Genomic DNA, 17,203 nt, shown 5'->3' with positions numbered 1-17,203 from the left:
CTACTCCTAAGATCTTGACATGTATGTTTGAGCTTTTATTTTTCCAGTTATTGGTGAAGAAAAATTTCCAAAATAAAATCAAATCTCAGTGCCTTTCAAAGTATAGACATTAAATCATTTTATCTGAACAATCAGAATTTATTGTCAAGAATGTGACACAAAATTTGTTGTTTTGCAGCAGCATTAGTGCAAATATTGCTATAAATTACATTGAAAAATAAATAAATTTGAGCAAAAGAAGAGTAAGTGGGGTAGTCTGTGGTTTATTGTTCATTCAGAAATCTGGCAGAAGGAAAGAAGATTCCCTTGTGCCACTGGGTGTTAGTTTTCAGGCTCCTGTACTTCCTTCCTGATGGTAGCAGTGTGAAGAGGGCATGGCCTGGGTAGTGAGGGTCCTTGAGGATAGAGGCTGTGTGGTGATATGTATATACTGTGGTGCTCTGATGGTATCACCATATATACTGTTTTGTGTGTGAGTGGCTGGTTGGCCCACTGATGGCTCGATCCCCTGTAACTCCTTCCCTTGTAACCTGGCCATAAAGGTTGACCTCCCTACCCCCTTCCATTCATTCAAGCAAATGGAGTTGGGCCAGCTACAATCTAATGTATATTAAAGCCTATTGGTCCTCATTCAGCCTTTGGAGTCGTTGATGGTGCGTATCAATTTAATACACATTCATTTTCCACACGGGGTGGACAAGCTGCTAAGACCTGACAGGCTTGAGATCGATCCACGGGTGCCCGCAGCTGCTGAGCAGTGGATCGCCTGCTTCACGAACTTTCTCAAAGTCGCAGCAGGCCTGGTGGACTCGAATGAGAAGAGACTCGAGGACCTACAAGCAAGAGTGGGCCACTGAGTGTACCTGGCGATCTGGAAATGCATGACCTACCTGGAGGCTATGGGTGAACTCTACAATCTCTACTGACCCTGGGTGAATGGTGTACTCATGTTATCTGCTGGCCTCGAGGAAACTGCAACCCAGTGAGTTCATGGACGAGTTCCTTCAGGCGCTGTATGATCTGGGTAGAGATTACTGGGGGACCACTACAGCCCGTTGCCCAGTGTGTGGAGGAGCTGTCTGGGATGTCAGGAGTGAGGTCCAACTATATTCGTTAGCGACTGCTTGAGGAGGACAAGCTGCCCCTGAAGAGGGCCTTCCAGCTTGCCAGGACCCTCGACTCGGCCCAACACCATGCCGACACGATCGCCAGTAAGAACGGGGCCTCCACGTGAAGGCACTGCTATGTTGGAACCCAGCATCACAGTCTTTCGCCGCGATAGCGAGCCACGACCCCACCACCGTCACAATTGGACACCCAAGGTGCCATTTCTGTGGCCAACTGAAGCACTCCCAAAGCTCTGCCCAGCTAAGGAGGCTACCTGTTCGGGATGTTGGAAGAAGGTGGCTACCAGTGGGTCTGTAAGTCAAAATCCACCCCGCCCCCCCGCCCCCCCCAGCAGCCCAGCGCGGACGTCACTTCTGGTCCCAAACTGCTCGGCCACATGCATGACTCGGGAGTTACCATATTACCCTTCGTCTTCTCCACCCTCCTGGATGACGTCACTTCCACCTCCTGCCACCCGGATGACATTATTTCCACCTTTGGCTGATGCGACAACCATGTGGTCAACATGGAGGCCACCATCTTACCGATCAGGCCTCCCCTTTAACAGCAATGACGATCTAATCCTGGCCTCTGTGATCCTGAACCAGGGCAGCCCTCATCTGATCACCCACTCAATGATGGAGATTGAGGTAAGTGGGGAAAAGAATGACCTGCCACTTTGATAGTGGGAGCACAGAGAGCTTCATTCGCCCAGACTCTGCCCAGAAACACTCTTTCTGTTAGACCCACAAGCGGCACCATCTCTATGGCCACTGCATTGTTAATGGTGAGGGGGGTGAATATTACGATAACTTTCATTTACTTGTGATGCCACAGCTCTGCGTGCCGATTCTCCTGGACCTCTACTTCCAGAGCCAGTTTAGGAGTGTTACGATGGCATTCTGAGGACCACAACCACCCATAATAAGACACACCCCCCGACTCACAGATCAGGCTGCTTTCTTAAGACACCATCTCTTGTAGATGTCCTCAAATGGAGTGAAGATTGATACTCATGAATGGCGCTGGGTATCAATGATTGCTCTCCCTGGTACCCATGTAGAAATTTGCAAGTCTTTGGTGACGTCCCAAATCTCTTCAAACTCCTCACTAAATAGAGCTGCTGGTGAGTCTTCTTCATAATTGCATCAAAATGGAGGCCGCAGGACGGACCTGTAGAGGTGTTGACACCCAGGAATTTGAAAGTCTTAACTCTTTCCACTGTTGACCCCTTCATGAAGACTGTTAAGCGTTCTCCTGATTTTCCCCTCCTGAATTCCACAATTAGCTCCATAGTTTTGCAAATAAATCCCAAAAGGATGCATCCGTCAGTGGCATTTGTAAACCGAGACCTCACATTTTCTATTTTTTCCTTTGTCTTTTGAGACTGGCTTACCTCATAATTTAGAAAAAGAGTGATGACCTCAATTGTTCGTGATTACGTGATTCAAAAATATTTAAGCATTGTAGATGTGTGGCAAAAATTCTGTTAAGGTTCTCATACATTTTTAATGAGAAGTTTTCAAGTGAATCGATTACCAAGTTCTGTGTGAAGCATATTCAAAGCATTCCATTATTGTTTTTCTTTCATAAATAATTTACTGCACTTTCTAGAGTCGTAGATTTTTATAGCACAGACTTGGGCCAATTGGCTCAACATCCACTTTGACCAAGCTAGTTCCATTTACATCTGTTTGACCCATGGCCATCTGAACCTTTCCTACATGTACCGTCCAAATGATTTTTAGAAGTTGTAATTGTTTGACGTCTACAGCTTCTTCTGGTAACTTGTTCCATATATTCAACATCCTCGGTTTGAAAGAGGTGTCCCTTAGGTCCATTTTAAATCTTTCCCCTCTCAGTTTAAATCTATGCCTCTAGTTTTAGATTCTCCTACACTGGCTATGATTATTTACCTTGTTGATGTCCTTCATGATTTTATAAACCTCTAGAAAATTCCACACCCATCTCTTCCCCCACCCTTGGCCTCCAACAATCCAGAGAAAAAAGTCCCAGCCTCTCCTTGTAATTCAATCCAACCAGACACCCTAACATTCCTGTGAATCCTTGCCAGCTAATAATATCTTTCCTTTAACTGGGTGCCTAGAACTGTGCCCAATACTACCAGTCTCACTAACGACTTGTGCAGTTGTACCCTGATGGATGAAGGCAAGTTTGCTAAATGCTGCCTTCAACACGCTATCTACCTGTATTGCCACTCATGGAAGTGCATACTTGTACCCCACAAGTCTATTTGTTCTGCAGCTCTTTTCAGGGCCCTACTATTCACTGTGCAATCTTGCCTCTGTTTAACCTACCCAAGTGCAACCTCTTGAACTTAGATTCCATCTGCCATTCCTTGGCCCACTTTCTAAGTTCACCTGTCTTGTTGTAATCTTGTCATTGCTTTACACAGTGCCTAGCCTAGATTTAAAAAGGACCTCCAGTTGACTTTGTGCAGTTTGGAGTATGGTATTAAATATGTAATACTAATGACCTAGAAGTTGAAACCACAGGCTTGAGAAGGAAACTGCAAAAGTATCAGAAGTTCATCTTTAAGCTCTCCAATGACCTGGAAGTGACATTTCCTGCCACAGAAGTGGTTGTACATGCAAGAAGACCTCAGTTTCAAATCTCAATCTGTTCTTGGTCAGGGAAGTACAATAGGGGATATCAGAATAGATTTAATGCCCTTGGCTTAGTAAAAAGAAATTCAATCATCTGGATCCAAGCTGCCAAGTATTATCTGGTGTCTGCATCTGGTCAAATGCAGATACTTGCCAAGGATGTGATCAGGTTTAGATGTAGAGGTTCCTATGATTGGACAACATGCCATTCCCTCTTTATTGTTATATGCTGGCATTCTAACAATAAATGTTCAAAACTAGCCTTCAAAATGTGTAATTTAAAATTTTGAAGTCATAAGTCTTGTCTCCTAAAGTTTTGTTGTACATTTTTGAGGCATGGTGAGTAACAGCAGTTCACAGATGGTGTGACTAAAAAGATGTTGACATCCAAGTGGTACTAAGAGAAACAGACCTGATTGAATACGGACTATAAGATCATTGCTAAATCTCTGGCAAATAGATTGGCAGTATTGTTAACGAGCCCAGAGGTCCCCAAAACCTGGCAGCAATAGATATTCACCAAAACAAATGGTTACTTAAAACAAAAGTTGTTTTTAATTATCTTTAAACACGAAAACCAAATCAAACTTTAACTTATCACTATTGACTTAACTAACCTAACTTAACCCCTTTTTAATTCTAAGCACATATTTATGTAATGTGTGTGTAAGTTTAGAAAAGTTCTTTAATTCACAGTCCAATCTCACTTCTCATTCCTCCAAGTTCACTGGTTGCAGGCAATTCTTATACTGTGCACAGAATTTAACATCTATAAAGTTCACCAGGCTTTGGTGCTTGAAAGGTAAATGGTTACCATTCAGTAAGGTTCTTGTTGGTTTTCAGAGAGAGATTTGATGTTTGCTGGACACAAACTGATTTTTCTAATCAGCCACGTTAGTGTCTTGCCGAAGAAACCTGCCCCATCAGGGTTTTCCAGATGATGACCTCTTTCTTTCAGGTCACCACAGAGTTCCTTTTTCTTTCCCTTATTTCAAGTGAAACATTAGGCAGCCAGTCCTCTCCTCTTGTATGGATCACAAGGGCTTTGACCAGGCTGAACTAAGCACTCACACACTCACAACCCATCTTCAAAATGGGGTTTTCCACAAGCTTGCCATGTTCCAGTCCCAGCTGCTGCTACTGAACACTCTCTCTCTCTCTCTCTCTCTCTCTCTCTCTCTCTCTCCTTGCAAAACCACATGACCACCTTAGAACAGCAAACTGCACTCAGATAGCCTTCGGTTCTGAACTGACTCCTCAGAGTTCTTTCATCTGTTCCTTTTCAAAACAACAATCCATTAGTGAAGTCCCTTGGGCACTCCACAAAGTTTTTGGAGCCGGCCTGTCTAGCTTGAGCAGAGCTCCAGTATTTTAAATGAGATCTGTTTTGAAGCGTTTGTATGTGACTAAAAAAAAAACTGCCACAATTTATCTCCCAAAAACATCTTTATATACAATACAAACACAACATATTCTGTCACAGTATATTTGCTGAATTAATAAACGTAGATCAGTCTGGTTTCATATAGAAGACAAAATCTGCGGACAATGTTAGCAGACTGCTCAGTATTATCAATCTGGCACAAACAAGAGATTAATTGAGTCGCTCTGGCCCTAGATGCAGATAAGGCTTTCGACAGACTGGAATGGAACTTTATTCAAAGTTTTGGGAAGTATTTATTAATTGGGTTAAAGTCTATATTATGAGCCTAAAGCAAAAGTAATCACTAATAGCCAAATATCATCCATGTTCCCATTGTCCAGATTTAGTAGACAAGGTTGCCCAATACCTCCAGCCCTTTTCGTCTTGGCTATCAAACTGTTAGCAGAATCTATCTGCCAAGATCCAGACATAAAAAACTTTAGGGTTAACCAAGAAGAACATAAAATCAATCTATTTTCTGACTGTTGTGATATATCTGATGGACCCAGTGAGTTCATTGCAAAAATTGCAGTGTAAATTGGAATTTTTTGGGACTTTCTTGGGCTATAAAATTAATTAGGATAAAAGTGAAGTTATTACCACTTATGGGTGGGAATTATGATCAATTAAAAGAGACTCTCAATTGAAGTGGCTGCTTAAAATATTAGGTATGAAGATAGATAGTAGCTTTCAGAATTTATACAAGTTGAATTATCTTCCCTTGCTTCAGAAAATTGAGGATGATTTAAATAAATGGATAACTCCAATTACTTTGATTGGAAGGGCCAATTGTATAAAAATGAATATATTGCCTAAATTACAATATCTTTTCCAAAACCTACCTGTTTTAGTGCCACAACAATTCTTTCTGAATTTAAATAAATATATTAGGAAGTTTCTGTGGAAGGGTAAGTTTCCCAGAATCTCTATCAATAAATTAACCTGGAATTATGAACTGGGAGTTCCCAGACCTTAAAATTAAAAAAAATTAAAAAATTATTGGGTAACCCAAATTAAGTTCATCACCTTCCTCTTTGATGGAGGAGACTAGTCTTCTTGGGTAGAACTGGAACTGCATAAGGCTGGTGAAAAGATAGCAGAAAATTTTGTATATAAATGGAATTCTAAATTGCTATCTGGCCCTAAGGAAGCCCCCTTACTAAAACATATTATTATAATTTGGAATCAACTCAACGGTCAAATTGGTGTTAGGGGAAGCCTCTCACCCAAAACACCCCTAGCTTAAAATAAATTAATTCCATAAACAATTGATAATAAAATTCTAGAAAATTGGTCTCAGAGTGAGATCAAAATTATCAAAGATTGTTTTGAGCAGGGACAATTTATGACATTTGAACAAATCAGGAATAAACCTGGAGTATTAAATACATCCCTTTTCTTCTATCTTCAGTTAAGATCTTATTTAAGGGATAAATTAGGTCCAGCACTGGCCTTGTTCCAATGTACTGAAATAGAGACTCTGGTTTGAAAGAGGATCACAAAGAAATTTATCTCTAAAATGTACTTCTTACTTCAGGTGGAAGCCCCTAAACAAGGGCTAGATAAGTCGAGAGAAAGATGGGAATCAGATTTGGTCCATTTTGCTGGTCTGACCTTTGTTGGGACAGCATGAGAAATACAATTAACTAATACAATTAGGCTGGTGCAATATAATTTTTTGCATTGGCTGGCGCTTATTCTGCAAAAATTAAATAATTTGAAATCTAAATTATCCAATTTATGTTTTTGATGTGGTCAAGATGAAGGGACCTTTTTGTATTCGACCCGGTCATGCCCAAAGGTGAGATTCTTCTGAGAAGATTTGGGGAATCTCCTGGAACAAATGGCCAGAATTAGATACCCTCAGGTACCAGAATTGTTTTTATTGGGGAAATTAGCAGATATAAAACCGAAAATGAGGCTGTTGAAATATCAATTGAAATTTGTTAAACTTGCTTTAGCAATAGCCATTACATGGAAAGCTGATTCCCAATTGAGTCTGATCTGTTGGAAGTCAGAAATGCATAGTTATTCCCCTGGAGAAGATTACTTACATCCTCAGAAATTGTAACAATATGTTTTTAATAATATGGAACCCATATTTAATACATACAAGGGTTAACCTTTGATGATCTCCACCCCCCCCCTCCCCCCCCGGGTCTCTAATACTACTATCTCCAGTATCCCTAGCAATGTCTATGTCAAGACATTTATCCCCTAAGAGAGGAAATAAGCTCTGAATGAATCTCGTAATGTTTCATCTGTATGTAATTAATGCTTTTGGAAAACAGATGATTTTGTCACATCATGTGAGAACCTTTTTTTTCCATTTCCTTTGGGGGAGGGGGATCTTTCTCTTGTGTATAATTTGATTTTTTTTGTACATCAAAATGTAGTTTGGTTTTGGTATTTTATTTTGTATATCTGTGATGTTTCTTTGATTTTGTTTGTTTTGTAACTACATATTGATTGAACATTTTTTTAAAGTATACGGATCCTCAATTTGATTTCTTGTCTTTGCCAAAATATTTGTTCCAGGTCAAAATTTGGTATCCCTCAATATTTTAAAAGGGGAGAATCAGCATGGGTCCTACTACTATCCTGTGATTTCTGTAAGACACAAGTGCAGGAGAAACTCAGCAGGCCATGCAGCAACCACTGGATGTAATGGCCAATCAATGTTGTGGGCCTGACCCCTTTGGTGGGATTGGCCCTTCAGCTCAGACCCGAAACATTGATTGCATTTTACTTTCCGTTTACATAAGTACATTGCCTGCTGAGTTTCTCCAGCAATTTGAGTATTGCAGTAGACCCCAGCATCTGCAGATTTTCTTCTTTAACTATGATTTGTGTGTTTGACTATTAAAGGACTCGGCCACGATTCAATGTCTTGGCATCAGTTGTTAAGGATGGAAGGACTATATTCTCAACCAGACCAACTCAGTGCTTTTGTAGTGGCAACAGTGAAAGGAGAAAATGGAGGGGGGTACATATTAGTAAATCCCAGAGTGTGTAAATGTGTGTTTATGAATAGGAAAAATTCCATGCAGTAGAACAATGTGGATTCTGCTACATTGCAGAAAATAAATCTGTAGCAAAATTAATTAGTCGCTATGATACAACAAATCAGCATTGTTCAGTCAACAGTAGACCATTGGTTTACAGGGGGTGTCATTTGGCAATGACGTTTGTGCTAGTGCCAGCTCCTCCTTGGCTGAATCTTTTTGAAGGTCATGGAAACTTGGGAGGTAAAAGATGTTTGATATTGAAATGTCTGCCAGTTATGGATTCATTTGCTTTTTTCCCTCTTCAATGGAAAGCAAAGTCTGACAGGATGTACAGTGGATAATTATATACTATTATTCAGTTAAAATTAAAATCAACTTCAATCTTACTTCATAAACTACTAAATTTACTGAAAAAGGAAAAAATAGATATAGCATTTGTCCAAGAAACACACTTAACTGAATTGGAGCACAAGAAATTAAAGAGAGATTGGGTAGGACATGTAACAGCAGCATCGTATAATTCAAAAGCAAGAGGAGTGGCTATATTAATTAGCAAAAATGTGCCATTTAAAATAGAAGAGGAAATAATAGATCCAGCAGGGAGATATGTTATGATAAAATGTCAGATATATTCAGAGCTTTGGAATCTACTTAATATATATTCACCTAACGAAGAAGATCAAAAGTTTATGCAAGATATCTTTTTGAAGGTAGCTAATACGCAAGGGAACATACTAATAGGAGGGGATTTCAATCTGAATTTGGATCCAAATATGGATAAAACGGGGAAAAAAATTAACAGGAAGAACAAAGTAACCAAATTTATAATTAAATCAATGCAAGAAATGAAACTTGTGGACATATGGAGGAAACAAAACCCAAAAGAAAAGGAATACTCATACTACTCGACTAGACATAAAACATACTCAAGGATAGACCTATTCCTGTTATCAGCCCACATTCAAGGGAGAGTTAGGAAAACGGAATATAAAGCTAGACTATTATCGGACCACTCACCCCTGTTATTGGCAATAGAGCTAGAGGACATCCCTCCAAGAATGTATAGATGGAGATTAAACCCCATGCTACTTAAAAGACAGGATTTTAGAGAATTTATTGAAAAACAATTAAAAATGTATTTTGAAGTAAATACGGAATCAGTGGAAGATAAGTTTATACTATGGGACGCAATGAAAGCATTCATTAGAGGGCAAATAATAAGTTATGCAACCAAGATGAAGAAGGACTATAATCAGGAAACAGAGCAGTTGGAAAGGGAAATAATAAACATAGAAAAAAAATTAGCAATAAAGGAAGATACAACCAAAAGAAGAGAATTGGTGGATAAAAAAATAAAATATGAAACATTACAAACATATAAGGTGGAGAAGAATATAATGAAGACAAAACAGAAATATTATGAACTAGGGGAAAAAACACACAAAATCCTAGCATGGCAGCTTAAGACAGAGCAAACTAAGAAAATGGTATTGGCAACAAGGAAAAAAGACAAACAAATTACATATAATCCAAAAGAAATTAAGGAAAACTTCAGAGAATTCTATGAACAATTATACCGAACCGAAAACGAAGGGAAAGAAGGGAAAATAGATGAATTTTTGACTAAAATTGAACTACCAAAACTACAAATAGAGGAACAAAATAAATTAACAGAACCATTTGGAACAGTAGAAATACAAGAGATAATAAAAAATTTACCAAATAATAAGACACCAGGAGAGGATGGACTCCCAATAGAATTCTACAAAACATTTAAAGACCTAATAATACCGCCCCTCCTGGATGTAATCAACCAGATTGATGAGACACAAAACTTACCAGATTCATGTAAAACAGCAATAATTACAGTGATACTAAAACAAGGGAAAGATCCACTCTCACCAGCGTCATACAGACCAATATCTCTGCTAAACACAGATTATAAGATAATAGCTAAACTATTAGCGAACAGATTAGCAGAACAGGTACCGAAAATGGTAAATTTAGACCAAACTGGATTTATCAAAAAAAGACGCACAACAGACAATATTTGTAAATTTATTAACTTAATTCATGCAGTAGAAGGAAATAAAGCACCGGCAGTAGCAGTTGCTTTAGACGCAGAGAAGGCCTTCGACAGAGTAGAATGGAATTACTTGTTCAAAGTATTGCAAAAATTCAGTTTACCGGAGAAGTATATTAATTGGATTAAAGCATTATATAAGGGACCGTTAGCGAAAGTGACAGTAAATGGACATGTATCAAAGCAATTTAACTTAAGCAGGTCAACGCGGCAGGGATGTCCACTATCACCATTATTGTTTGCGCTAGCTATAGAACCACTAGCAGAATCGATAAGAAGAGATAATAATATAAAAGGAATAAAAATAAAAGACAGGGAATATAAAATCAGTCTGTTTGCGGATGATGTGATAGTGTACTTAACAGAACCAGAACTATCAATAAAAGAACTATATAAGAAATTGAAGGAATATGGAGAAGTGTCGGGATACAAGATAAACGTAAATAAAAGTGAAGCAATGCCTATGAATAACGCGGATTTCTCAAAATTTAAGGAGGAATCCCCATTCAGATGGCAAACGCAGGCAATAAGATACCTAGGTGTGCAAATAAACAAAAATCTAGGCCAATTATATAAACTCAATTACAATCCACTAATGAAAAAATTACAGGACGATTTAGAGCATTGGAAAGAGCTACCACTAACACTGATAGGAAGGATAAACTGTATTAAAATGAACATTTTTCCAAGGATACTATACTTATTTCAGGCATTGCCAATACAACTGACAGAAAAATTCTTCAAAGAGTTAAAGAAAATAATAAGGAGATTTTTATGGAGAGGGGGGAAACCGAGGATAGCACTAGATAAATTAACAGAATGGTATAAACAAGGAGGCTTACAATTGCCAAACCTCAAAAATTATTATAGAGCCGCACAATTAAGGTACCTATCAGATTTTTATCAAACAAGGGAAAAACCAGACTGGACGAGACTAGAATTAGATAAAATAGGGGAAAAGATACCTGAACACATATTATATAAATGGGACGAAAAATTGGTACAACATAGAACTTCTCCAGTATTACACCATCTCCTCAATATATGGAAGAAGATTCATGTAGAAAGAAATAAAATAAATTACCAAATACCAAAACTAATATTGACGCAAAATAAGCTACTCCCTTTTACAATAGACAACCTTGCCTTTAGAAAATGGGAAAAAAAAGGGATTAAAAGAATAGAAAATTGTTTTTCAGGAAGTAGATTCTTATCCTTTGAAATATTGAGAGATAAGTACAATATAACTGGAGATACAGCGCTGGCATATTACCAACTGAGATCCTACTTGAAAGATAAATTAGGAAGCAACTTGAGTTTACCAGAGGGAAGTAACCTTGAATATGTGATTACAGATACAATGTTAATCAAAAGATTTATAAAAAATATGTATATTAAACTGCAAGAAAAGGAAAATGAGGAAACAAATGGTAAAACTAAACAAAAATGGGAACAAGATTTAAATATAAAGATAAAAAAGGAAACATGGGAGAAGTTATGCTCTGGAACGATGAGAAATACAATAAATACGAGGCTGCGTATGATACAATATAATTGGTTACACAGACTATACATTACACCGCAAAAGTTAAATAAATGGGACCCAACAGTATCTGATAGATGTTTTCGATGTAAAAAAGAAAGGGGAACAACAATTCATGCAATCTGGACATGTGAGAGAGTAGAAAAATTTTGGGATGATCTCAATCAGATATTAAATAAAATAACAGAAAACAATATACCAAAGAATCCAGAGATCTTTCTCCTAAGTAACATAAAAAATAAAGAATTTGGAATTGACTTGGAAGATGCACAAAAAAGATTTGTCAAGATAGCCCTAGCCGTAGCAAAAAAATGTATTATGTCAACCTGGAAATTGGAAGATAATTTGAAAATACAACAATGGTATATAGAAATGAATAAATGTATTCCATTAGAAAAAATAACATATAGTTTAAGAAATAATATTGAAATATTCGAACAAGTATGGGAGCCTTACATTAAATACAATAGCGAAAACCTACCGGGAACAAACATTACCTAAGTTGATGGAAGGAGAAGAAAAGAAAAGAATGGACTCAGTAGAATTTCTGGTGTATTTTTGTTGAATGACAACATTGTCTAACTGAATTAATGCAACCTAGATTGTATACCTAAAATGGATGAGAGGTGGGGGGGTGGCTTGGGAGGAGGGAGGGGGGAGGGAGAAAAAGTCACTGTAAATGTGTGGAAAAGAAAAAGTGTATATCATGGCTATTGTGATTTATGGTGTGAAAAATAAAAAATTAAAAAAAAAAAAAATAATTAAAAAAAAAATCTTACTTCATTATCTAACCTTTCAAATCCAGTGTACACATATGCATTTTACTGAATTAGTTTCCAGTTGACCTCATTTATAAACTGTTTACATGTTGTTTTTATTATTTTATGGAAATTAGCCCTAGAATTTGCATAGGAAAGGCTTCATAATGAACCGCAGTAATTGTGGTGGAATATTGGCAGAAACTGTTTGATTCAAGGTATTTCTGATTAAATTGAATTATTTAGATGGGTTTCCCAACTCTTGAACCCATGATCATTTAAACATGAGATCAACATTATGCACTTTTGTGTGATCTTGATACCCTTCAACATCACTACATCTATACATGGGACAAAATTATCTAGTATTTATCTTAGTCCTTTGCAGATTTTTATCCAGTTAAGTCATAACCTTGGTGGTCTAACTGGACATATTATTCTGTAACGAGTCCAGAAAACCCCAAAACCCAGCAACAATAAAAATTCATCAAGACAAATGGTTACTTAAACAAAAGTTGCCTTTAATTTTCTTTAAACATAAAAACAGGATTAAACTTTAACTTATTACTATTAACTTAACTTAACCTCCTAATTCTAAGTGCACATGTATGTAATGTAGATATGTTCAGCAAAGTTTTTTGCTTTACAGTCCAATCTCACTTCTCACTAGTATCAGGCAATTCTTACACTTTGTACAGAATTTTAAACTTACGAATATTCACCAGGCTTTGGTGCTTACAGGTAAATGGTTACTACTCAGGAAGGTTCTCGTTGGTTTCAGAGAGAGAAATTCATTGCTCGTTGGACACACATAAACTGATTCCCTCCAACCAGTCACTTCAGTGTCTTACAGAAGAAACATTCCCCAACATGGGTTTTCCAAATGATAACATCTTCCAGATCACCACAGAGTTCCTCATTTTCCTTTTCAAGAGAAAATGCCAGCCATTTCCTCTTGTAAGGACATCAAGGGTTTTCAACAGGCTGAACTCACAATCCATTTTCCAAATTGGGTTGCCAGCATGCCATGTTGCAGCCTCCAAAAGCCACTGCAGAACTCTCTCTCTCTCTCTCCAAAGAATCATGTGGTTTTATTTTCTCTCTTTGCAAAACCACATGACCCCTCTGAGACCAGTAAACTGCAACCAGACAGATTGCTGGCATGTTTCTGAGTCTGGACATCTGTTGCTTTAAAGACAATAGTCCATTTATTCCCCAACATCAGTCCAATTAACACCTACTTGTGAAGTCTCCAGAGGCTTTCTTCAAAGTTTCTGTAGTCACTGTGGACATGATGTCTCTGCTTATGCATAGCTCTTGCATTTCAAATAGACGTCTTTTTGTGAAATGTTAATGTCTGTTTGTGAAGTGACCTACACTAAACCTCCACAATCTATCACTTTTAAAAACATATTTATATATAACATAACAATTCTCTTGCTTAAAGATAATTCTTGAATATCTGTAAGGTCATTTGATTTTGATTCAAATTTGTTTGTTACACCATTCCAAAAAAAAGTGACTGATCCTCTTTATGGTCAGGCACTTTTGGACATGTGAGTGTAATTGTTTTTCTCTTGAATGGGAATATAAATTATCCTATTTTAATGAGGTTTATGCTTGTAATTGTGTAAATAACCTTTGTTCTCTTTTGTAGATATTACAAGACTTCTGTTTTAATCATGTGTTTCTTAATGCCAACTTTTATTCCCTGGTACTTCTGGGGGGAGAGTCTCTGGAATTCTTACTTCCTGGCTTCCATCCTTCGATACACCATTTCTCTGAACGTCACATGGTTGGTAAATAGTGCTGCTCACATGTATGGAAACAAACCTTACGACAAGTACATCAGTCCAAGAGAAAACAGATTTGTAACGTTTGGAGCACTTGGTGAGTAGGATATCAATGAAAATTGGTTGCAATTTTAAATGGCAGGTCCTGTTTTTGAACTTGACAGAAGTGGGGGGGGGGGGGGTTATAGAAATTCAGCATAAAGTTGCTTACAGATTGATCCAAACATCTGGAATTTATTGATATAATTGAATGACCACTTCTTTTGCCTTAGTGCTTCCTGAAGTCAGTAGCTTTAACTATGAGCCCCATTCTGCAAGCAGGGCCTCTATTGTAGCAACAGAGGTTGTAAAATCAAACACCTAAAGTGACAGTGCAACTGTGAGTGATCTCTCTTTATTAGGAACCTGAACTTGTGGGTGCTGGATGATCGGAGGGTTGCTCATGTTGTTCTGTTGTTTAAAAAAAAAAGGCTTCAAAAGTAACCCTGAAAATTATTGCAAGGTGTTCTAGGAGATTGAGTATACAAGTATTTGGACAGCCAGGGACAGCATGGTTTAACAAATCTTGGAGCTTTTCAAGGAAGTAACCAAGAAAGTTGATGAAGGAAAGGCTGTGGATTTGTCTACATGGACTTTAGTATGGTCTTTTACAAGGTCCCAGATGGGAGGTTAGTCAGTAAGGTTCAGGCACACGGTGTGGTAGTAAACTGAATTCGACATTGGCTATATGGGAGAGGCCAGAGACTGGTGGTGGATGGTTACTTCTCATACTGGAGGCCTTTGGCTAATGGTGTCTGAGGGATTGGTGCTGTTTGCCATCTATATCAGTGATCTGGATGATTTTGTGATGAATTGTATTAGCAGGTTTGCAGGTGACACTAAGATTGGAGACATTGTGGACAGTGAAGAAGGTTTGCAGAGGGATCATGAAAAATGGGCTGAAAAAACAAAGATGGAATTTAATGGAGAAAAGTGTGAGGTGTTGCACTTTGGAAGAACAAACCAACAAATAATAAACACTATGAAAGGTAGGGCACTGAGGAATTTGGTAGAACAGAGGGATCTGGGAATGCAGATACATAATTCTCTGAAAGTGGTGTTACAGGTGAATAGGGATGTAAAGAAAGTTTTTGGCATATTGGCCTTCATAAATCAAAGTATTGAGTATAGGAGTTGAGATGTTATGGTGAAGATGTCCAAGACATTGGTGAGGCCAAATTTGGAGTATTGTGTGCAGTTTTGGTCACCTAACTACAGGAAAGATATCAATAAGATGGAAAAAGTGCAGAGAAGATTTACTAGGATGTTGTCCAAACTTCAGGAACTGAGTTACAGGGAAAGGTTAAAAAGGTTAGGACTTTATTCCCTGGAACATAGAAGAATGAGGGGAGATTTTATAGAGGTATTTAAAATTTTGAGGGGTATAGACAGTAAATGTAGGTAGACTTTTTTCAACTGAGGGTCAGTGTGATACAAACCAGATTACATGGGTTAAGGTTGAAAGGGGAGAAGTTAAGGGGAACATCTTCACACAGAGAGTGGGGTGGGAGTGTGGAACAAGCTGCCAGCTGAAGTGGTGAATGTGGGCTCTATTTCAATTCAATTAAGAAGAATTTGGACGGGTGCATGAATAGGAGGGATATGGAAGGCTATGGACTGGGTGCAGGTCAGTGGAACCATGCAAAAAAAAAAAATAGTTTGATGCAGACAAGAAGGGCCTGTTTCTGAGCTGTCACATTCTATGGTTCAAACTTGGTCATGTCAGGATGGCTCTTTCATCAACTTTTTACTCTCAGGATGCCAGAAAGCACCTGCTGGCATTTGCACAATGACTTGCATGCAACATCTGCATCAACAATACAGTAAAATCCCCATTATCTGGAATTCAATCAACCAGAAACTCAAAACAACTGGCAAAAAAAACCCCTGACGAAGTAAATAAATAAATTGGAATGGAAAGCACTGTATGGATGGACTCTGCCGGGGAGTGCACAGGTTTTCCCTGCTGTCCTAGCAATGCCCCTCAATGCACATGCATTCTTTTCATTATTGCCACTTCTGTGGAGGTGAGTTGGCTGTCAGCACAAGGAAGGTGCTCTGAGGGCCTGACTGGGACACAAGAGGTGACCTGGTTGTCAGCATGAGGAAGGTGTGACAAGGGCCTGACTAGGACACTTGCATGGAGGTGAGTTGGGTTGTCAGCATGAGGAAAGTCTGACCAGGACATTTGCGTGGAGGTGAGTCACATTGCTCTAAGGGCTTGACCAGGACAGTTGTGTGGAGATGAGTGAGGTTGAGCTGAGGGCCTGACTGGGACAATTGTATGGAGGCAGGTCAAGTTCTCAGTGTGAGGAAGGTGTGGCGAGGGAGGCGAGTCGGGTTGCCCCAAAGGGCACTGGCATGGAGCTGAGTCAGGTTACATCAAGGAGTCTGGTTACGCCAAGTGTCTGACTGGAACAGCAGATTGAAGAGCCAGCCCTCTGCATGGACGACTCTCCCAAAGTGTCTCCCCATCCCTGCCTAGTCGGTCTTTATTTTTATTATTATTGGGTATATTAGTAAGGCTTTATCTGTAAATTTCGGGGAGGGCATTAAATATGATGGTAGAATGGTACAAGGACTGCCTAAAGAAATCTCTTGGTGCCTGCCACATTGACCACTGCCAGTGGGCTGATATCGCCTCAAACCGTGCATCTTGGCACCTCACAGTTCGGCGGGCAGCAACCTCCTTTGAAGAAGACCGCAGAGCCCACCTCACTGACAAAAGACAAAGGAGGAAAAACCCAACACCCGACCCCAACCAACCAATTTTCCCTTGCCTGCCCCGCATCGTGTCTGCCTGTCCCGCATCGGACTTGTCA

General features: G+C 38.8%; 1 protein-coding gene across 3 annotated transcripts in view; it reads left to right on the top strand.

Moving 5' to 3' along the window:
• LOC138757704 (stearoyl-CoA desaturase 5-like) overlaps positions 1-17,203 on the top strand; it is a 93,925-nt gene that overhangs the window by 60,656 nt on the left and 16,066 nt on the right. For all 3 annotated transcript variants that reach the window (XM_069925429.1, XM_069925430.1, XM_069925431.1), the window contains exon 4: positions 14,207-14,439. In XM_069925429.1, the coding sequence (XP_069781530.1) occupies positions 14,207-14,439 (233 nt within the window). The remainder of the gene's footprint in view (positions 1-14,206; positions 14,440-17,203) is intronic.

This window comes from Narcine bancroftii, chromosome 3 (genome assembly GCF_036971445.1).
Source record: "Narcine bancroftii isolate sNarBan1 chromosome 3, sNarBan1.hap1, whole genome shotgun sequence".
Taxonomy (NCBI): domain Eukaryota; kingdom Metazoa; phylum Chordata; class Chondrichthyes; order Torpediniformes; family Narcinidae; genus Narcine; species Narcine bancroftii.
Note: the sequence above shows the minus strand (reverse complement) of the source record. Positions and strands in the feature narration are given on the sequence as shown.